Here is a 23,727-nt window from a genome sequence, read left to right as displayed (position 1 = left end):
ATTTCATTTTTGATGTACAACAATGCTTTCTGTTTCTGAATATTGACTTTGTATCCTGCTATTTTGCCAAATTCACTTACTAGGTTGAGTAGTTTTTTTGTGGAGTCTATAGGGCTTTCTATGTACACTATTGTGTCATCTGCAAATAATCACAGTTTTACTTCCTCCTTTACAATTTAGATGCATTTTATTTATTTTTCTTGCATGATCACTGTAGCTAGACTGCCAATACTATGTTGGATAAAAGTAGTGAAAGTGAACACCTTTGTCTTGTTCCTGACCTTAAGGGGAAAGCTTTTAGTTTTTCCCCATCGAGTATGATGTTGACTGTAAGTTTCTTGTAAATGGTCAAGCAGAAATTATTTTATATCAATTTCTCTATAGTAAATTGATTTTAATATTTATTTCTATTCTTAAAGCATACCTTCAGATATTTCTAAGTTTTTTAATGAAAACTTATTTGCCTTATTTTTTCTGTAGGTTAGTGATGGCTATCATCTAGATTTTTGTCTTACTATTATTATATATTAATTTTTAATTTTTTCCACTTCTGGAAGTTTATTTTTCAATTTATTGAACTACATATAAGGCTAACTACTCTCATGGATTTCCCTGCTATCTTTTAATAAAATAGTCCATCCAAAACTCTTTGAAATATATAAATATTAAAAATAAAATAGTAATGTTCAATACACATTCAATAATTAAGATCAAATAATAAAGAGGTAAATAAACATTAACTAGAAATCATTTTCACTTCATTTTATCCTTAACAGGGTCCAAATTATTATAAGATTAAAATTGCTGACATTTTAATATATTAAGGACTAAAATTTCATACAAAGATAAAATTAAATCTGTTACTTTATTATCATAACATTAATTATTAATAAATTACTATAGATGCCACCAACTATAAAATTAATGAATCCTAAATATGAAATCAACATACTCATCGCTTGTATACTCCTCAGTTTTCCACTTTTTCCTTTGGAAATAAACTTTTACCAGGGTTGCGATCATTACACAGAGAACAATGGCAAAAGGAATGAGTAGGAAAAATGGCCATCTCGTAGGTTTGGAAGAGTAAGTACTCCCAGTATAGAGCCTTTCTAGGAAAGAAAACACCAATGATTTAAAAGTAATTACAAGGAATATAGCAAAGACATTTCTGTATTTTAATGTAATTATTAGAATAAAATTACTAATTAATAATTTATAATTAACATTTTATAAAGTAGATAAGTTGATAGTGTAAGTGCCCAAAGACAGTCTTACAACTCTTATAATAATAGTTCTATCCTTTGCTTTTGATGGAAAACCTTCTATTCCATGTAGTCTTTTTTCAGAACTGTCTAGTAATATAGATGAAAACAATCCAAGTGTGATCCTTGTAAAAGTTGAGTTTTTCTCAATTCCTATTGTTAGTATGCAATACTGTACATTTAATAAAGTTTTAGTAAAGTCCAAATTATCTTTTTTTTGCATTAATATATATTTTCATGTTTTATCTAAGAAATTGCTGCTTATCCAAAGGTCACGTAAACATTTCCCTGTGTTTCTTTCAAGAAGATTTATAATTTTAGCATCTTCCTTTAGATTTATGAGCTATCCCATATGAAGTGTTACGTAAGTTGAGATTTTTGAGATTCTTTGGGCTTATATGGGTATCCAGTTGTTACAGCACAATGTTTTGAACTGCCTTTCCTTCCCCATTAAACTACCTTTGCACTTTTCTTGAAAAATTGATTAACTTTATATTAACGGGTAAATTTCTAGGCTCCATATTTCATTTTATTGATCTGTTTGTATATCCTTTACCACTGGCACACTGTTTTGATTCATGTAACTAAATACAAAATCTATGTTATACTAAATTCAATATAAGACAATAAGGCAAATAGACTAAGTTGTCCTTTGTCATTCTTTTTCAGAGGCTCTTCTAAGCTCTCTTTTGTTTATTTTAGAATCAAATTTTTAACATCTAAAAAGTTGCATGCTTTTATATATTTTTTAAATTGATAGATTTAACTAGGCGAGAATTGAAATTTTAGCAATAATAAACCTTCCATAGGTGAATATGGTATATTTCTGCACTTATTAGTATGTTTAACATTGACCTCCATTTTGCTTTAGTTTCAGTATAAAGGTCCTGCACACCTTTTGTTAAATATATTCCTAATAGTTTATATTTCTACAGTATTATAAATGATACTGACTTTAAGTTGATTTCCATTTACTGTTGGAAATACTACTACTGACTTCTGAATACTTTTCCTTTGAACTTTCAAAAATATTTATTACTTCTGCAAGTATTTTTGTAGATTCTTTAGGACTCTCTATGTAATTAACCATATCATCTGCAGTCTCACTTAATTCTTTCCAATCTCTATGTTTCTGGTTTCTTGTTCTTTTGTTATTTATTGCACTGTCTAGGACTTTTGGTAAAATGTTGAGTAGACATCATAGGAGCAGGCTTTATTCGCTAATAAATATTTTGGGGGGAACAATGTACTTCATTATAAAATATATTAATCATGGTTTTTGTTGATGTTTTTTATCAGATTGATGAAATTTACTTATGTGAGTAATTTACTGGTTAGTGGGTAGAGGGATTGAGCCAAAAGGGAAAAGGATTCATGGACATGGACAACTGTGTAGCAATTGTGACAGTGGAGAGAGGTGTAAGAGAGTATAAGGTGGATAAATGGTAATGGAAACATATAATAAATAAATAAATTTTTAAAAATGAACATTTACTGAGCACCCATTTTTGTTGTTTCTGTCCTAGGCACTGAGGATTATATCAGTTATATATTATATCAGGATTAAACATGACTCTGTCATAGCCTCTGCCCTCAAACCATTTATAGTCCATTAGAAAGCTATTAAAAAAAAAAAAAGTGCCAGAAAGTGCTTCAGGCTGTACGGGAGCTGCCTGCGTAGGGTTCAGTGGCATGTAGAAAGCGTGTTTTGGTTTGAGTGCTTAGTGCAGGCCCCTTTCCTGAGAACGTCCCACTTCAGGCAGAGTTGGACAAATGCAGTAATTTTGGTAATATGGGATCCTGCCCTGTGACTGCTGGTTATAGGTACAGGACTGACACCCATTCTACACCATATTTTTCCCCCAGGAATTAAATTAGTAATTACAGATGCTAATGTCTTCCAGAAGCAGTAAGAAGTTGGAATAGAAACACTTCTTGGTTATGGTCTGAATGTTTGTGTGCCCCTGCACCCCGCAAAAAATTCATGAATAGGTAGTGAATTTTGTCAAATGATTTTTCTGCATTAAATGAAAGAATCATATACTTTAAAAATTTTGTTGATTTAATGAATTGTACTTGGTTGACTCAAATGATGAGAGTTTTGCATTCTTATAATAAGCTTCACAAAGTCTGATTATTATCCTTTAAATATATATAGCTATATAACATGAATATTTTCTTGAAACCACTTATATATCATAAATGTAAATTCATAAAAGAAGTTATTCTATAATTTTTTAAACTTATTTATCTGGATTTGGCACCAGGGTTATGTTTTTCTGGTGCAATGAGGTGATAGGAGTCTTTCCATCACTGTTTGGTAAAATGCTATGTCTTCCTTAGAAACATTTAGTGAAGTTAATATGTATTTTTAACATCTAGACCTGTATTTTTTTGTTTATTTTTATTGGTGGTGACTTAAAAAAAACACAGACCCACTGATCTGAGAAGTTTCAGGTTCCGATTTCTTGTTAATACCCTCTAATTCGTAATTCCTTTTCCATTAGGAATAGTCCCTTTTATATCTGAGTAGCTTCTTTCCTATATTGATTGGGCTCAAAGAGCATATGTGCTATTGAGATCACTTTCAGTCTAAGCTGATGTAATTTCTTTAAAAATGTGTGCATTCCTTGTGTGTAAAATAAGTGTACACCCCAGGGAGAAGTTGAGATCCTGCTCCCCAGCACATGTTGTCAGTTGGGCTAAAATAAACACTGAAAATTTTTCATAAAAATTCAGGATGATGATGATGATGATGATGATGATGATGATGATAATAATAAACCCCATTAAATAAAGGTCACACTTACACATAATTTTGAGATAAGCCTTTTTCTATATTGGGCTGGCAAGGTTACCATGGAACAACATATTTAAGATTCTTAGAAGCCTTTTTTTGTTTGAGAGGTTTTATAAGGCATTCCAATACAATACTTATTGATAGAAGGGATTTTGTTTAGATGAAGATACCTAAGGAACATCACTTTAAGTTTTTTTGAGGTTTTCATAGAGGGGTTTAGAGTCACGTGCTTGACTTAATGTTTACCTGAGATCAGATTCTATTGTTTAATATCTTAAATTTGGCCGTTAGACATTTATTACCTTAAGAATATTTTCCAACTTCTCATAACATGCTTTTGAATTGCTCACCAACTGTCTTCTCAAGGCAATGTTATCATACACTAGTAGTCTTCAACAGTTTCCTAGAGGTCTTTCCACCACACACCATCCAAATTCCAAAGCTAATGCCAATGTTTTATTGTAGATACTTGTTATATAAATACACCTTCTGGTAGCAAATTGTTTTCAGAGCTGTGTAAGGAACTACTCACAAATTTAGTAAATTTAAAACAATAATTTAAATTTGATCATTTTGTGGGTCTTGAATTTGGGGAAGGCTTAGTTGTATAGTTATACTTTTGTCTCAATGTAGTCAAATTTCATACAGAGCAGATGTTTCAACAGACTAAGTGTTCCAATAAGGAGAGTCCCAAGAATTGGTATTCTAAAATACCGAGTCAGAATCTGCAGGAAGACCGTGGAAGGCCCAGAGTCTCACTTCTGTGCTTTTCATTGATTAATCCTATCACTAAAGTCAGTCTGGATTCCAGGAAAGGAATAATCTCCTGTGCTCACAGGGGAAATGGCATGTGTGTGCACAAACAGAAGCAATTAATATCAGTCGATTTGAACATAAGCTACTACAAGTTAATTGTTACTACTAAAAGGGAAACAGCTTGATAATGCTTAGATATGTTATAATGTTATAATTTAGCAATATATTACCATATGACCTTAAACAATGAAATGAATGCAGAAATTTTAAGAACTACCTCTAGCTCAAAATCTGGAAAGACTTGCTTTAATTATATGCAAATTCAAGTTTTTATAAAAAGGAAGCCTGGCCCTAAGCATCATTGGATACGCTGGCTTACTCCAATGTCCATCCCTGCATGAACCAAAAAAAAAAAAAAAACTGTAGAAAACTACATCCCCCAGGCTCCTTGACTCTCTGTCTTCCAGTCAGATTTAGCCAATGGGAGTCGCTGGACAAAATTTGGAGTGTTGGACGAGTGAAATATCCAAGGTATTTTTCCTCCTTCCACTCAATACTCTCTACCTCTATCGGGGTGTCCAAACTTTTGGCCTCTCTGTGGCACACTGGAAGAAGAGTTGTCTTGGGCCACACGTTAAATACATTGAGACATGTAATCACAAAAAAATCTCATAACATTTTAAGTGAATTTACGATTTTGTGTTGGGCTACATTCACAGCCGTCCTGGGCTGCAGGTGGCCCACGTGCAGGTTGGACACCGCTGCTACTTCATATGCAGGACAGTACCACTCCCTGTGGTCTAGATGCCCATATGTAGCCTTTACCATACAGTTACATGTCATGCCACATAGCTCAGATTCTGGTTTCAGAAATGCCACCTCTTACCATTGTCCTACCAGGCCCAAGAAGTGATAATGAATTCCTGCTGTTGCTAATCTCTGGCTTGTTTCACCATTCTCTGGTTTGTATCTCTGCCATTATGTCTTACCCAATGCTTTATATTAAACTTCTTCTGTATGAAGGACTAAAGTGATTTCTATTTTTCTGGCTGGGTCTTACTGACCTATCTCATCTACAATATAAGTTAAACATGTTCTATTACATTACTCTCTGTAATGAAAACATAAACAGCTATTTGTGATTTATTATTTGACGTCCAAACATAATATAAATATAAACTGGTAGATAAAATAGTATTTATGTTTTAATTCTGTCTTTAATTCATTATTCACCCGTACCGGGACGGCGGGCCGCTGCGGGCGGGAAGTTGCCGCTGTCAACACTCCCTCCGGGCCATGAGTCATGTTCGGCCCAGCAATCTGGAGGTAAATAGCCGTGGTCACAGTGACAGCTCTTTTTATTATTGCATACCTGAAAACAGGGGAAATGTCACCTCAGAACATAAGCAGCATAAATTTTTTGGTGTTCAAGTGGACTTTTAAAAAAATACTTAAGTCAGATAAGGCTGATTTTTAAAATGTGGTTTATGATTGTATGTGGGGTGTGTGTGTGTGTGTGCGCGCGCACGCGTGTGTGTGTTTAGTTGTGTGTTTGCTTTCCTAGGATTATGGGCAATGATTTCTAGTCTTGCATCATAATGCTGGTACTTACACCCCGAAAGCTGCAGCCTTCTAGATTACAGTCATAATTTAAGTCATCCTCTATACATTTCTTATTCTTGCACAACTAAAAAGAAAACAAGCCTAAATTTACTGAAATGTCATCTGTATTTAGCATCTAGTTATGGGATTTACAATAAATATTAATATACTAATAATAAGTGATTAACTTATAGTGCTAGTATGTTTTAGCACTAGATTTGACTTTTATTATTTGAGAGTAAACAAAGCAATAAAAGCATCTTCCCTGCTTTGCTGGGATGGAAAGTACAGACATGAAATTTAAAAAATCAAACATTAACATGTGATAATTAATATAGTGAAAAAGGAGTTACAGGAAAAAAATAAAATATAGGGAATTTACCTAATACTGGAGAACAGAAAAATCTTCTTATTGAACCTTACCATTGAACAGAACTTAATAAAGCATAACAATGAAAGATAGGGACTTAAAGGAAAAGAAATAACATTTTAAATGACCCTACGATGGAAGTGGTATGAAACTTTTGAAAAATATTAAGGGCAATGTAACTGTTACACAGAAAAACATTAAATCACTACCTGACTAAATCTTTGAGTTCAACATTGTGCTTTGCCCTGAGAACACGAAAGAGTTTCATATTGCTCATATTGCAGTAAAAGACATAGAAACACACACACACTAACAAAAAAACCAGCTAAGTGTGATTTGACAGAAGTTGTTATGGCAGGATTGTGTAGGACCTTTTGATCTTAATCAGAAAGGCGGCCTATAACAAATAAGCAATTTGTTTTATTTAGAGATTTAAATGAAAGATAAGCAGCTCATTAAAGTAGATTTTAGAAAAGAGAACAGAAAAGCAAAAGAAAAATGTAGAGAGATAAATTAGAATGCCATTACAGTAGTTCAGGAAAATGATAACCATAGAGTGACATTGAGTGGAAGTGGTTTAGATAGAAATACATGGTTGTATTTGAGATATCGATAAAAAGTTTAACCCACCTAAGGCTAGTGATAGATAATACACAGAGGATAAAACAGAGATGTGTCATTGGCAACAGAGTTTCTGGCTGGGTTAACTCTCTTGGCTGTGGTACAATTAACTGAGATGGAGAAAGCTAAGTATAAAGATCAAAAGTCTAGAATATTATTTTTAAGACTTCTTTCACCTGGTAATATTAAATTATACTTTGCTTCAAAACACTTTAAAAAATGTTTATGCACTCACAGAAACCCTTAGAGTAACTGATAATAAACAAAATAACATTTTAAAAAATGTTTCTAAATAATATTGGTAATATTTCTTTGAGGTTCTTAATTCTTGGAATATATATGACCATAATATACTAATTTTTAAGGTCAGAGAATGAATCTGCTCACACAAGTTTTACTAAACCATGACTGAGCATGGGAAGATACATTATTGACATTGCCTGGTAATTATGGCAATACATGCCTGTTTAAGAATTAGAAAGAAATATACTGAAGACAAATATACTCAGGTTATTTTGAGTGGTTGTGGTATAGTCTAAAAGCTCTGGCTCTCGATACACACTATTGCTGCTACAGTTAGAAATATATCTGTTTTGTCAGAATGATCCCTTAACACCTAACTAGAACTTGGGCAGAAAAGTTAGGTATATAATTTGCACAGCTGTTGTTCAGAAAAAAATAAACCTGATTCTCAAAACTGTTAAATAAATTCTTTGAGCCAGACTAGAAAGAAGGCAAGAAGGGATTTATAATTATTTGTATTGTTTCTGTGCAATGAAATTATTTTTTTTTCTGATTTAACATGCTTACTTCTGTTGTACCATGCAGGAAGGCTAGGGAGGAACACCATCCAAAGTAGGAATCTAGCTATAAAACCACAAAAATTCTTTATCTCCACATAAGAAGGATATAAAGAAAATTATGGTTCTTCACCAAACACTTTGTAACAGATTTTTTTTTATTTGCTATGAGATAAGAAAGAAAATACATCTTATTCCTTTCACTTGGCCAGAATAGGTTTCTGTAGAAACCTTCTTGTGTGGAGGACCTAAAATAGTGAATAAAACAACCAAAAGAGGTGTACATATTATTTTGTAAAAAAAATATATCATTGTTACTGGAAATAAAGTAAAGGTTATTTTTAGGCTCAGAAAAAGTGAGGCACTGTGATTTCTCAATAGAATCAAAGGCTGAAGCCAGCAATACTCCCCTGGCCATCAGTGACCAAGCACGTAGGATTTAAATGATTGTGTGCACCCTACACCAGTGATACTTATAAGCAAGTTTTACCTAATCCTGAAAAAAATAACCCAGAGAGTGAAATCAGCAAAATAGCGCACTAGGAAGCCCCAAGGTTTGTTCTTCCTTAGAAATATTTGTTTTTTTTAATGAAAGAAGGAAGGGAGGGAGGGAGGGAGGGAGAAAGAGGAAGAGGTAGGCGAGAGAGGAAGGAAGGAAGGAAAGAAACGTATAGGAGCCCTGGAAGCAGTCTAAGGTCTGAGGCAACTAAGCAAACCCGCATCAAGAGAAACGCAAAATGGTGGGCAAGTCTGTGTTGCTCAACTTTGCCTCACTCCTCCCCTGGCACAGCACAGTCCCGGCCTGAAGACAGCAGCCACTGAGCACCCAGTTCCACCCTCTCAAGCCCCCTTAAACTGATGAGAGCAGGGGGACCATGTTCCAATGTTACAGCCTGTCTGAGAAGTTCTTGAAGGACTTGTCTTCGTTTACCTAATTTAAATCTTCGATGGAGAGAAGCAACGGCACTGCTCAAGAAAGCTGAAGAGAGACAAAGATCTTGCAGACACTTGGGGCAAGATATTACAACAGACCATCTAAGGCCCCAAAGAAATGCTTGCATGAGACTATTTGGGAAAATAAGACATTTAAAAACATCCACGAATGTGGGAAATCAAAAAAACCTCATAGAGGCCCTGGAAAGACACACATCACAAAAAATACCAGACGACCACAAGTTTTCTTTCCGGCTGAATGCAAGGCTCAGAGCTACTCAACAGATTAGCTTCAGAGCTGCCCCTGCACAGAACCACTCTGAAACACCGGGAGAAGTGGCGGTCAAAAAACATCACAAGGTATAAAAGGAAACAGGAAAACACATCTCGCTTAGAGGAAAAAAATAAGGTGACAGATGTTATTTTTAAATGACTGTACTAAATGCTGAAGAAGCTAAGTGAGAGCATGGATAAAGAATGAAAGGAAATCAGAAAAATGACATGAAAATATCAACAAAGAGATACAACAATCAAAACAAATTAAAAAGTCTGTAAAAATACAATACAGGCATACCTCATTTTATTGTGTTCACTTATTGCACTTTACATAATTCATGGGTTTTTTTTGTTTGTTTGTTTTTTACAAATTGAAGGTTTGTGGCAACCTTGTGTCAAGCAAGTCTGCCAGCACCATTCTTCCAATAGTGTTTGCTCACTTTGTGTCTCTGTGTCACATTTTGGTGATTTTCACAGTATGTCATACTTTTTCATTATTATATTTTTTATGGTGACCTGTGATCGGTGGCCTTTGATGCTACCATTGCAATTGTTTTGAAGTGCCAGTAACCATGCCTATATAAGATGGGGAATGTAATCAATAAATGCGTATGTTCTAACTGCTCTACTGGACTAGCTGTTTCCGCCTCTCACTCCCTGTCCTCAAGCATCCCTACTTCCTGAGACACAACAATATTTATGTTTGGCAAATTAATAACCCTATGATGGCCTCTATGTGTCCAAGTGAAAGGAGGAGTCTCACATCTCTCAATTTAAATCAAAAGAAAAATAATTAATTATAGTGAGGAAGGCATATCAAAAGCTGAGATAGGTCAAAGGCTGGGCCTCTTGTGCCAAAGAGCCAATCTGTGAATGCAAAAGAAAAGTTCTAGATGGCACTTAAAAGTGCATTCCAGTGAACACATGAATGATGAGAAAGCAATAAAGCCTTCTTGCTAATATGGCAAAAGTTTTAGTGGTATGGATAGGTCAAAAAAGCCACAACATTCCCTTAAGCCAAAGCTTAATTTAGAGCAAGGACCTAATTCTCTTTAATTCTGTGAAGGTTGAGAGAGGTGAGGGAGCTACAGAAAAGAAGTGTGAAGCTACACAAGGTTGGTTAATGAGGATTAAGGAAATAAACAATCTCTATAACACCAAGGTACATGGTGAAGCAGCAAGAGCTGATGAGGAAGCTACAGTGAGTTATCCAGAAGATCTAGCTATGATAATTAACAGAGGTGGCTACACTAAACAACAGACTTTCAATGTAAATGAAGCAGCCTTATATTAGAAGATGCCATCTAGGACTTTCATAGTCAATGTCTGACTTCAAAGCTTCAAAGAACAGTCTGACTCTCTTGTTAAGGTCTAATGCAGTTGGTGGCTCTAATTTGAAGCCAGTGCTCAATTACCATTCCAAAAATCCTAGGGTGCTAAAGAATCATGTTAAATTTACTTTATCTTTGCTTTATAAATGGAACAACAAAGCCTGATGATAGCACATCTGTTTATGACATGGCTTACTAAATATTTTAAGCCCACTGTTGAGACTTACTGCTCAGAAAAAAAAGATTCCTTTCAAAATATTACTACTCATTGACAATACACCTGGACCCAAGAACTCTGATGAAGATGTACAACGAGATTAATGTTTTTTTCATGCTTACGAACACATCCATTTGTAGCCCACAGATCAAGTCTTATTAACAAAGACACTTTGAAAGGCTACAGATGTTGTAATAGTGAGTGATTCCTCTGATAGATCTAGGTGAAATAAATTTAAAACCTGGAAAGGATTTAGCATTGCCAATGCCATTAAGAACACTAGTGATTCATGAAAAGAGGTCAAAATGTCAACATTGAGGGGGTTTGAAAAGAAGTTGATTCCAGCCCTCAGGGATGACTGAGGGGCTCACGACTTTAGTGGAGGAAGCAACTGCAGATGTGGTGGAAAAAGCAAAGAGAATGGGAATTAGAAGTGGAGCCTGAAGATGTGACTGATTTGCTGCCATCTCCTGATAAAACTTTAAAGGATGAGGAGCTGTTTCTTATGAATGAACAAAGGAAGTGGTTTGTTGAAATGAAATCTACTCTGGGTGAAGATGTGAAGATTGTTGGAGGGACAACAAAGGGTTTAGAATATTACATAAACTTAGCTCATACAGCAGCACAAGGTTTGAGAAGATTGACTCCAATTTTGAAAGTTCTGTTGGTAAAATGCTATCGAATAGGATCACATGATGCAAAGAAATTTTCATGAAAGGGAAGAGTCAATTGGTGAAGCAATCTTCATTGTCTTATTTTAAGAATTTGTCATAGTCACCCCAGCATTAGAAAATTTATTATTTTAATAAGTCAGCAGCCATCAAGACAGGACCCTTTACTCTCAAAAAGGGTCTTTTAGTAATAAAATATTTTTAATTAAGGTATTTGAATTTTTTATTATGCAACGCAATCAGCTGTATTTCTAAATACTAATAGTGTACATCTTGAAAAGGAAATTAAGTAAACATTTCTCTTTACAATAGCATCACAAAGAACAAAATGTTTATGAATAACTTTATCAAGGAATTAAAAGACTTGTACACTGGAAACTAGAAAACATTGCTGAAGGATATTAAAGAACACACAAACAAATAGATACCCCATGTTCATGCATTGAAGACTTAATATTGTCAAGTGGTCAATATAACCCAAAGAAACTTGCATATTCAGCATAATCCTATAAAATGTCTATTTTTGTTTTTTACAGAAATGGAAAAACATTCTAAAACTCATTGTAGAATATTAAGGGACTACAAATAGCTAAAACAATCTTTTTAAAAAATAGACATCCAATTATTGATTTCAAACTTACTAAAAAAACTACAGCATTCCAAGCAGTGTGGTACTTACATAAAGACAGACATACAAATCGGAGGAGATGGATAAAGAACCCAGAAGTAAAGCCTTTAAGATATGATCAAATGATTTTTAATAAGGTTGCCACAAAAATTCATACTAAATATTCACATGCAAAAGAATGAACTTGGACCTTCAATTTATACCATATATTAAAATTAACTCAAGATGGATCCTAGACCTAAAGCATAAGACCTTAAATTATAAAACTCCTAGGAGAAAATGGAGTAATTACTGTTGAACTTAGCAATAATTTTGTAGCTGTTACACAGAAGGCATAAGAAGAAAGAAAAAAATAATCTGTGCTTCATCTAAACAAAAAACTTTTGTGCATTAAATAACTCAATTAACAGATTTAAAGGCATCCCATAGAATGAGAGAAAATGTTTGCAAATCATATATCTAATTAAGGATTAATATCTAGAATATGTAAAGAACTCATAACTCAACAACTCAAATTTTTTTTAATGGACACAGGCTGTGCAAAGGCATTTCTTCAAAGAAGAAATGTTGATATTTAATATGCATATGGAGATATGCTTAATATCATTAATCATTAGAGAAATAAAAATTAATAATGAGGTACCACTTTAACCCTTTAGAATATCTATCAGTAAAAATTTTGTTTTAAATGTTGATGAGGATGTGGAGAAATTGTAATTCTTGGGCACTGATGGTGAGAATGGAAGGTAGTAAAAAACAGTACAAGAGTTCCTCAAGAATTCAACAGAATTACCAAATGATCCAGCAATTTTACCGCTAGGTATATAATCAAAACATCTGAAACAAGGACCTGAACATAAATTTGTACACCAGTGATAATAGCAATATTATTTATAACAGCTAAAATGTGGAAATAAATTAAATGTCCATTGACAAATAAATAGATAAACAACCTATGGTATAAACATCAAATGGAATACTATTCAGTCTTTAAAGAGGAAAAACAGTTTGATACATGCAACAGTAAGGATTATTTTGAAAATGTTAATCTGTGTATAATAAACCAGACTCAAAAGGACAAACATTGCATGATTCCACTTGTATGAGGTACTGTATCTTAAATATTGAAATTTATAGAGACAAAATATAAAATAGTGATTGCCAGGGGTCATGGGAAGGGGTCACTGGGAAGTTATGGTTTGATGGGTACAGAGTTTCTGTTTGGAATGATGAAAGTTTTCAGGAGAAACATAGTGATGATGGTTGCACAAAAATACGAATGTATTTGTGTCCCTGAACTGTACACTTAAAAATGGTTAAAATGGTAAGTTGTATGTTATGCATGTTTTACCACAAGAATAGTATTTTACATTCAGTGTTTTATACACCAAGATAAGAGGTAACATCCTTAAACTCACATTGCAGAGGAAATATGGTTCATCCCTGAACAACTCAGGGTTACAGGGACTGACCCACTTACAGCTGAAAATCAGGGTCTAACTTTTGACTCCCCCAAAACTTAACTGCTGTCAGCCCCTGGTATCCACAGATGATTGGTTCTCAAATCTCTGTGGAGGCCAAAATCAATAGATGCTCAAGTTCCTTATATAAAATGGTATATAACAATGCATACCTTTGGCCCTCCACATCTGCAGGTTCCCAGCTCTTCAAAAATACTGTTTTCAATCCCCCATTAGTTGAATCCACAGATGGGACACCCATGGATATGGAGAGCCAAGTGTATTTATTGAAAAAAATCTACATATAAGTTTAAATTCAAACCTGTGTTGTTTGAAGATCAACTGTATCTATTGTTATCCCCATCAGACAAGGACATCCTAAATATTTATGTATTAAGTTCTTTGGTATATGAGGAATATACAATTTGAATGAATGTGCTTGTTTACCATGGTTGAGATATTTGCAAAATAAATTTCATAAAAGCAAACTTATTACACAATATTTTAAATGATTCAGCTTCATGTAAGAATTTGGGGTGACAAGTTTTCTTTTATTACTTCCTAATTTTTAAATGAATATTAGTAAAGTTAGGTTGTGATAAGATTTCAATATGACAAATATTTCTATAATTATCAGGTAAAAATACTGTTTTAAACGTGTATACATACATAATGACTTAAACTAAAATGTGAAAAATTATGAGATTTCATTTATACCTGGTTACAACCAAAACATAAAATTTTTACTTCCCATTTACAAAAGAAATCTTGTGCTCCCAAGTCAATTATATTTCGCCTTTCCCTCTCTTCTTCATTAAGTAATTTAATATATTATGTTTTTATTAGACCAGAGAGGCTTTATACCTTAAAACTGAGATATGAAAATAATTTAAGCTTCAGTTGTGTATTTATGTGTACATACATTAGTGATATGAATTTTACAGAGAAAAAAAATCTAGGGAGATGTAGGAAGAATAGCTATATATGTACATGTATGTAGAGAGAGAGAAATAGAGAGATGATTGAAGGTTCTGAAAACAGAGTAGTTACGCCTCAGACATGTGCCTTCAAATAATTTTCTCTTTATGTGTTTTTTATGATTTTCATCACCCAAATGGACATATATTATACAACAGCTATTTTAAAGTAATTATACAATAAGAATAATTCATGACATTAATAGTACTCCATGTAACGTAATTTAACAAAATACAGGGATGAACAATATGATTTTCAAATCAGTGAATATATATCGTTTCTATGAAAAACAGCCAATAAAATATTCATGGGGATACTGTCTATGCATGAATGATGATTATTGTTTTTTTTTGTTTTAAAAGTTTTCTATTTTCTTAGTTTTGAAATTGAATGTGAACTTAAATTATGAGGCGGATACTAATCAAGCATTTAAAATGAGAGCATAAGTTAGAAAATCATTTGGGAATGAAAGACTACGTACCTTATTTTCACCACAAACAGTTCCGTCTTTTACCCACATCTTTGAGCTTTCTGGATGACTACTCGCATACTCCAGTGAGACGCACGTATGTTCGTTTATTTTACTATAAGTGACAGTGGCACTCCTAATGGAAAGTGCCCTTTCTTGTTCATATTTACATATTAATTTTCCACACAACAGATCACTGTAATGTACCAATACATGAAAATCATTAGTTTTAAATACAGACAAATATCAGAAGAGCATCTAAAGTGAAGACTTAAGTAAAGCATTGACATTTTAAAAAAAGATCTATGCAATTAATTATGAAACACACAAAAAAATGACTGCTTTGCCTGTATTGTTAGTAATAACTGGACATTTTAATAATTATGAACTACTTTCTAGTTAGCCTGAAAACATTTTTTTGTAATGATTACCTCACTTTTTTGATTTTTAGACATAATCAATTTCTAGTTTATTCTCTCCTACAAAATTAGTAAAGTTTTATCTCATTATCAGTCTTACTTAAACTCCTCTTCAGTTTTTTTAAACATAATACTACTCTCAGCATTATGGTGCAAGACTTTTGAGACCCACATTCAAGAAATATTATATGCAATAAATATTAATATAAAACTACTAAACACATCATAGTAAATGGCATTGTAAACCCCAAAAAAGTCATAAAAGTAACTGGAAAATTCAAAGAGCATTAATAACAAACAAACAATAATACAACTTATGATAGACTTTCCAAAAGAAATAATGGAAAGCAGAAGATTATTGAATGGCAGATTCAAAAGTGAAACAAGGCATTTACTGTTTTCTCATTCTATATGCAGAGAAAATATATTTCAAAATGAAATGTGGCATTTTCAGATAATAATTAAGAAAATTTTTCACTAGCAGTACTGCTGTAAACTGTACACTGAGTTCTTCCCATTGAAAGAATTGATCCTATATGTAACTTGTATTAATAAATATATATACGGCTTTAATATATATGTACACATATATATATAGCTTTAATATGATTAAAAAGATTCCTTTCCTTTCTTAGTTATATGAGTATGTTTATCATGGGCCATTGCTAGATTGTGTGATAAATCAGGCACAAAATAAAGAAAATTGTGTAGATAAATCTAAATGAGAGGACTGTGGGAGAGAAAAGACATAGGTTAAGCCATCTCCCCCTCAAAAAATAATAAAATTGGGAAAATTTGTCCAAACAATCATTTCAGGGCTATGAAAACTGATTAAAAGCAAATAACAAATTGAGAAGTATTTATGAAAAGCTGCTATAAAATCAAGTAAGAACAATGAGAGGCTGTGGTCTTCTTGCCTGAGTCTTCTCCCACAGCCTCTCCCAGCCCTGTGAATGCTGTCATTTTACCAGGGCACTTTTGGACATGAAAACCAATACATTTAATGTTAGTGTAGTTGTTCTTGATTTGGTGCAGAGAACAGGAAAAAAAAATCTCTCCCAGCAGCATTTTGAGTTAAAAAAGCAAACTTGATAGGGAATTAAGGTAAAAACAGCATTACTCTTAAGTCTGAGGTTGAGGTTCAAGTTGGGATCAATGATAGAGCAGCCAGAATTTAAGCATAATCCAAGAAAAGAGAGCTCCAAAAAGGGTGGTGGTAAACTTTCCTCACATCGCATTCCTAGCTGACTGGAAGGCCATGTGCATGTGCTGAGGAGACTTGCAAAAGGTTGATTTGGAAGTAACTCCTGAGGAAACTTTAAGTTTGCCCCCATCCCCGTGCTCCCTGATTCACAAACGGAGCCATCTCTCTCTCTCTCTCTCTCTCTCTCTCTCTCTCTCTCTCTCACACACACACACACACACACACACACACACTCCCAGATGGCTTCAATGGTGAATTCTAAACTTACTCTACACAAACTATAGAAAAAAATAAGGGTAAAACACTTTCCAGTTTATTTTATGAGACAGGTATTATCTTAATATCAAAGACAAGCAAAATCATCACAACATAATAAGCATAGATACATAAAGCCTTGACAAATATTAGCCAACCAAATCTAGAATTATATAAAAATGATTATATAATTTTAATGACTAAGTGGGAATTAACCAGGAATACAGGATCAAGTTAATATCTAACAGATTCTAATTCATAGACTATGAAGAGAAAAGTGCATAATCACAGAAAAAGCATTCCATAAAATCCAGTACTGACCCATAATAAACAGTCTCATCTAACCAGGAATAGAAAGGAAGTTCCTTAATCTGATACATCTGTATGTGTAACCGCGTAGTATTATCATGGTTCAAGTTGAAAGATTGAATATCACTCTTTAATCAGAAACAAGGCAAATGTTTCTGTTTTATCACTTTTATGTAATGGGACAAATATTTCTGAGGTAATATATCAAAGCCATGATATGTAAAAACATAAATGAATAAACTAGACATCATCAAAATTGAAATATTTTTCTCTCCAAAAGAGGTCGTCAAAGAAAGAATAAAGGATAGCCAAAAGAAAATATTTATAATTCATATATTGATAAAGATTATATCCTAAATACATAAGCTACATTTACAATTCAATAAAAACAACAGAACCTAATTAAAAAATGGTCTACAGATTTCCCAAGATATTTCACCAGATTTCCCAAGATATTTCACCAAAGAAGATATGCAGATGCCTAATAATCACATGAAAGAGGAGTCATTTCATAAATCAAGGTAAATGTAAATTAAAACCAGAACCACATACCTCTATATAATGGCACAAAAAAGAAAAAGCAAGAAAAAAAGCTGAGGATGTACAAAAGCTTGAACTCTAGAACTCTCATGCATTGTTAATGGTAATGTAAAATAGCACAGTTGCTCTGGAAAATATTATATTTGGGCAGTTTCTTAAAATGTTAAACATATACTTGCTAAATGACCCAGGAAATCTACTTCTAAGTTTACATCCAAGTGCATTTTAAAAAAATGTACGTGGTTGACTTCCAGGCAAAAGGACAGCACAGGTAAACATGGCTTGCCTCTTCACAAAACCACATCAAAATTACAAGTAAATTATAGAACAACCATCACTCATAACTGGCAGAAATCAAGTTGAATGGAAGTCTGACAACTACAGAATTAAAGAAGCCACATCCATCCAGACCGATAGGAGGGGTAGAGATGTGGAACAGGCTGGTCTTACATCCATGTGTGGTGAATAAAAATTCTGGAGGGCTATCTTAGGAGTGAGGAGTCCTAGTGCTGCACCAAGCCCCCCAGCACAGGATTCCAGTGCCAGGAAGATAAGTCTCCACAATTTCTGGCTCCAAAAACCATCAGGGACTGAGTCAGTGGAAGAGACTTTTAGAGTCCCAAGCAGTTCCTCTTAAAGAACTCACACACAAACTTACTCAGACTCATTCCCTCTGAGCTCCAGCACCAGGGTAGCAGCTTGAAGGGCACCAATAGCATACAGGGAGGAACTGAACTGTCTGGCATCAAGGTGAGAACTGGAGGACAACTTTCTCCCAGACAAAAAGGTGGAGAGACCAACAGAGCTGGCAGGTAGGTGCCATATTGGAGACTCCATCAACCTGCTTATACTGTTGCTATGCCTTGGATATCCCCTGAGGTTCCGCCCCACCCAACATACTACCGTTAACAGTGGCTTTTGCATATGAATGGCTGGTCTTGGCTCCTGTTCCACAATTTCCTAAATCCTTTCAAAGAAGTAACAGCTGGCTTCAGTGACCCCCAGTCCCTGTGCCTCTTGCTAAGTGGCCTCAGGCTTGGCACTAGCAGCAGCCAGCCTAGATTCAAGCATAGCTTTGCCTGAGAATCTCCAAATCCAGCACAAGTAGCAGCCATCTCAGATTGCTCTATTGCTCACAGAGGGTGGCCCCAGACAAAACACAGGTTGGGCCAGAACACCCAGTGGACAGCTACAGACCACGTCAGAGCACTACCACCCTGACCCTGCACAACTAGTCCTCCATGGAGGAAGGAGGTGGATGGTCTGTGGTCAGAGCCAGTCCTCACAACTGACTGGCCTGGTTAAATCCCTCCTGTTGACCTGCCAACAGCAACCAAGGCTCAACTAAAAGAGGAGGATGTACTCATCTCTCACAAAGGGCATACCTCAACTACCCAGCTTGGGTGATAGGGGAGGCAGTGCCATTGGACCCTACTGGACATCTACTACATTAGGCCAGTTACCAAGACAGGTTATCATAACAGTTCTACCTAATACATAGAAACAAACACAGGAAGGCTGCCAAAAATGAAGAGACAAACAAAAAATGACCCAAATGAAAGAACAGATCATAATTCCAGAAAAAGAACTAAATAAAATGGAGATAAGCAATCTATCAGATGCAGAGTTCAAAAAACTGATTATAATGATGCTCAAGAAACTTAGTGAGGACCTAAACAGCATAAAAAAGCTCCAATCAGAAATGAAAGATACACTAATTGAAAAAAGAACCATTTACAGGGAAACAACAGTAGAGTGAATGAAGCCAAGAATCAAATCAATTGTTTGGACTATAAGGAAGCAAAAAACAACCATTCAGAACAAAAAGAAGAAAAAAGAATTAAAAAAATGCAGATCAGATAAGCAGCCTCTGGGACAACCTCATTATTCCGATATTTGCATCATAGGGGTGCCAGAAGGAAAAGAGAAAGAGCAAGAAATTGGATATCTATTTGAAAAAATAATGAAAGAAAACTTCCCTGATTTGGTGAAGGAAATAGACCTACCCATCTAGGAAGCACAGAGAGCCCCAAACAAGATGGATACAAAGAAACCCACTCCAGACATATCGTAAGTAAAATGCCAAAGGTTAAAAGCAAAGAGAGAATCTTAAAAGAAGCAAAAGAAAAGAAGTTAGTTACCTAGAGGGGAGTTCCTATAAGACTGTCAGCTCATTTCTCCATAGAAACTGGAGCTTCATCCATTGAGAAATCTCCAGCACAAAACTTTGCAAACCACCACTGATACATTTGATCAGTCACAGCACCTTCTCCATACACTGCACAAATCTTTTTGGTGTTTTGTTTCAGTTGTGTTTTTACCTCTCTTGAAATAAAAAATCATAATACACCAAATATGTTTCTTATTTTCTTCCATCTTCAATACTAAAATGGCTACACAAAAATTTTTCAATTTTGACAAGTTTTTTTAAATGCACACTGATATGACAGCTATTACCATATAATCTAACAAAATTGCTTCAAATTAATTTCAAGAAAACTATGTGCTACTAGAGCCATCTTATGGAAAAAAAGAAAAACCAAATGAACTTTTTGGTCAACCCTATACATTTATCAATTGAAAACTCAGTATTGTTAAGATGACAATTCAGTGCGTGCATGCACACACACACAGACCACACCAACGCAAGTACAACTGATGAAATCTATGGAATAAGGTCTATGAATTTACCAGTTCCAATTTCCTGGTTTTGATATTGTACTACAGGTAAATATAATAAGATGTTACCATTTGGGGAAACCAACTAAAGTGTTCAGGGGGGTTCTGTATTCTCTATTATTTTTGCAACTTCTGGTGACTCTACATTTAGTTCAGAATAAAAAGATACACAGATGGGGTGAAAAGTAAATTTTTCCAAATATAATGGAAAAATTTGAACAGATTCATCACACAGGAGGATACACACATTGACAAGAAAACTTGGGAAGTGCTAAAAATAATTATTAATTAGATAAATGTGAATTTAAACAAAAATAACATAGCTATAATAGCTAAAATAAAACAGACTGACAATACCAAGGAGTACCACATTGTGGAGAAACAAGGACTCTCAGATTCTGTGAATATAAAATGGCACAGTCACTCTGGAAAACAATTGGTCAGTTTATGAAAAATGGTTCATAAGAACTTGTGTGACTCAGCAAAAATAACCCTATGCATCTATCTACCCAAAATAAATGAAACTATATCTTGCCATAAAGACCTAACCTTCCTCAAAGGTTTGTAGCAGCTTTATTTATAATACCTCAAAACAATGCACCACCTAATTGACCATAAATAAGTGAATGAATAAACTATTGTGTTATTTGTGTTGTATATATCATTTTTACTGATATTTAGGATTATTCAGCAATAAAAATATAAAATAGTAATATGAGAGCAATCTATTTGAACCTCAAAAACTATCCTGGGTATATCAAGTATAACACACCAAAAAATGCATACATTAAGAATCAATTTCTATGAAAATTTTGGAAAGACTACATTCATCTATCACTGTTGAGATAGGAACACAGAGATTGGAGAGAATATACTTGCATGATGGAACTATTAGTCAAGTTGTACAGCTAAACTACATTTAACCATTAGTTTGTGTAAATTAAAAGATAAATTCAAGATAAATGAAGACAAAAGACTCAAAGGAGTTTATATGTACTCTATTTTTAGACTGCTATGTTTATAATTGGACTGTAAACAAAACTCTATAAAACAGTAGTGTTTTTAGGTGTTTAAAATGAAAATTAAATTATGTAAAAAGTCATATGAAATAGGAAGAGAAAGGATTATTAATCCTGCTTCATGTCCAAGTAACTAGAATTCAAAAGGGTAGTTTTCTTTTCCAAGACACATGGATAAAAAAGAGTTGCAGCAAAAAATCTGTAGCTACATACATGTTAGGTAGGAAACTATATCTTATCTAATTAATAATAAAAACAATTAAGTATTTAAATGCATCACTTCAATTTATCTGAACTCCTAAATATTTACTAGGCTAAATTTAACATCTATTTACCTTTTAATTAAATAATTTTAAAAATAAGTGTTTAAGGGTCAAAGTCACATTAATAAACAAAAGTAAATAGATTACATACTGTGGAGTTATCACTATGTACATCACTTAAGATGCAATATTCTAACAAAATAGATATTCTCAAAATTATGTCTGATGGATTACTGTGAGCACCTGCTTGTAGCACATGTTAGAACACAAAACTTTTATTTGGACCATAAATTCTATTTGGGATCTTAAAGGCTATCACACACCCATTGTCATGTCAACAAAGTAACCTGCACCAAAAGGGGCAGGAGAGACTAACCCCAGCCCAATATTTACCATGTTCTCTAAATAACTTCCTACTCAGTAAAATATTAGCAATGGGGAAAATCTAGATATCTTAGAGAAACTTTTTGGTGGGGGGAGCAATTTCTTATGACCTGACTTATTCTGCCTTTGGGCAAAAGAGGAAAATGAAAAAAGAAGAAAGCAGCCTCTGACAGGCAGGTGAAGGTCTGATATTAACAGCAAGGCCTTGAAGTTGATACATGCTGACTTGCACTCACTGCTAGACCATGGTGCTTACCTGTTGATCATAGGCAATTACGAGAATGTTAACTTTAGGTAAAGTCATTCTGAGACCATGGTGGTTCATGTCTGAACATAGGGAGACAAGAAATATACATTGTCCAAGTAATAAAATTACCAAACATCCCTGTCATCCAGCTAATATGAGTGACTGTTGTTTTATTACCAATTACAGCTTCAGCTTCAATCTAGTTTTCCTTCCTCATATACAAGATCTATTAAGATATCAGGACACAGGATCGCCTCCTCTTTCTGAAGCCATCCAGTTCAGAGCAAAAATGCAATTCCAAAACCCTACTGAAAATCACTTAACACAAGCTCAAGTCCTACAACAAGTCTCTAAAACTCTAGAACGAAGATATTTCACAGTATCCCATAGTGTGGAGTTTCACTGACTGCAAGGTGTGAGAAACCCAACTTGTTCAACTACAGGTTTATTCCCGATGGTCTTTGGCTGGAAGACATTGACAGAGAACTTGACCTAAAAATCATTTCTAGAGTTAAGACGTGGGTTGAAGGGGATTCCAGTTAGGGTAGAATTCTAATCTCTCTCTCTCTCTCTCTCTCTCTCTCTCTCTCTCTCTCACACACACACACACACACACACACACACACACACACACACACACACACACGGCTTTGGAGTATAAACAGAAAGGGAAGAATTATATGATAATTGAGCCTGAAGAATGAAAACTGCATATGAGATATTTTATATTGTGGCTTTTAAAAAAATTCATGAGAACACATTCAATCTTCTAAGCTTGAGTAATCAAAAGGTAGAATGAGAAGATGGGCGTAAGTGTCAATTTTCTGACTGGAAATTAAGAGGCACTAGTCCCTGAGATGTACATATAGACTTCACCCTTAATCCTGGCTGACCACTGAACTAAGCATGTGCAGTGAAGACTCCAGGGAACTCATAAAATGCATTTGAAGAGACAAATGAATGAACACTGTTTTCAGTTGCTGTTATGTTAAATCCCTTCCATATCAAGATGTGTAGCCTTTTGAAATGCATAAGTGAATGCAGAGTTTCCACTATACATTATTCATAGTATCCAATATAAAATAAAAAATTGCTTGGCATAGTCAAGGAGCAAATAAATCATTCGATACCAATATCAAATGACCTAGATATTGCAATTATCAGAGAAGTAATTTTTAGCAACTAACATAAAAATTGCCAGTAATTTCAAAGAACATATAGTCACAACAGT

At 34.2% G+C, this 23,727-nt stretch overlaps 1 protein-coding gene across 1 annotated transcript in view; it reads right to left on the bottom strand.

The window, feature by feature from the left end:
- Positions 1–23,727, bottom strand: part of ADAM2 (ADAM metallopeptidase domain 2) — an 89,045-nt gene that overhangs the window by 977 nt on the left and 64,341 nt on the right. Inside the window, exons 15-18 of the mRNA XM_054565766.1 lie at positions 15,190–15,373; positions 6,434–6,508; positions 6,061–6,193; positions 953–1,112 (exon numbers count right to left, since the gene is read on the bottom strand). Coding sequence (XP_054421741.1) covers positions 953–1,112; positions 6,061–6,193; positions 6,434–6,508; positions 15,190–15,373 — 552 coding nt within the window. The remainder of the gene's footprint in view (positions 1–952; positions 1,113–6,060; positions 6,194–6,433; positions 6,509–15,189; positions 15,374–23,727) is intronic.

Source organism: Pteronotus mesoamericanus, unplaced genomic scaffold (genome assembly GCF_021234165.1).
Source record: "Pteronotus mesoamericanus isolate MK-2021 breed Mesoamerican mustached bat unplaced genomic scaffold, CSHL_Meso_final contig_169, whole genome shotgun sequence".
Classification (NCBI taxonomy): domain Eukaryota; kingdom Metazoa; phylum Chordata; class Mammalia; order Chiroptera; family Mormoopidae; genus Pteronotus; species Pteronotus mesoamericanus.
This window is presented reverse-complemented; position numbering and strand designations above follow the sequence as displayed.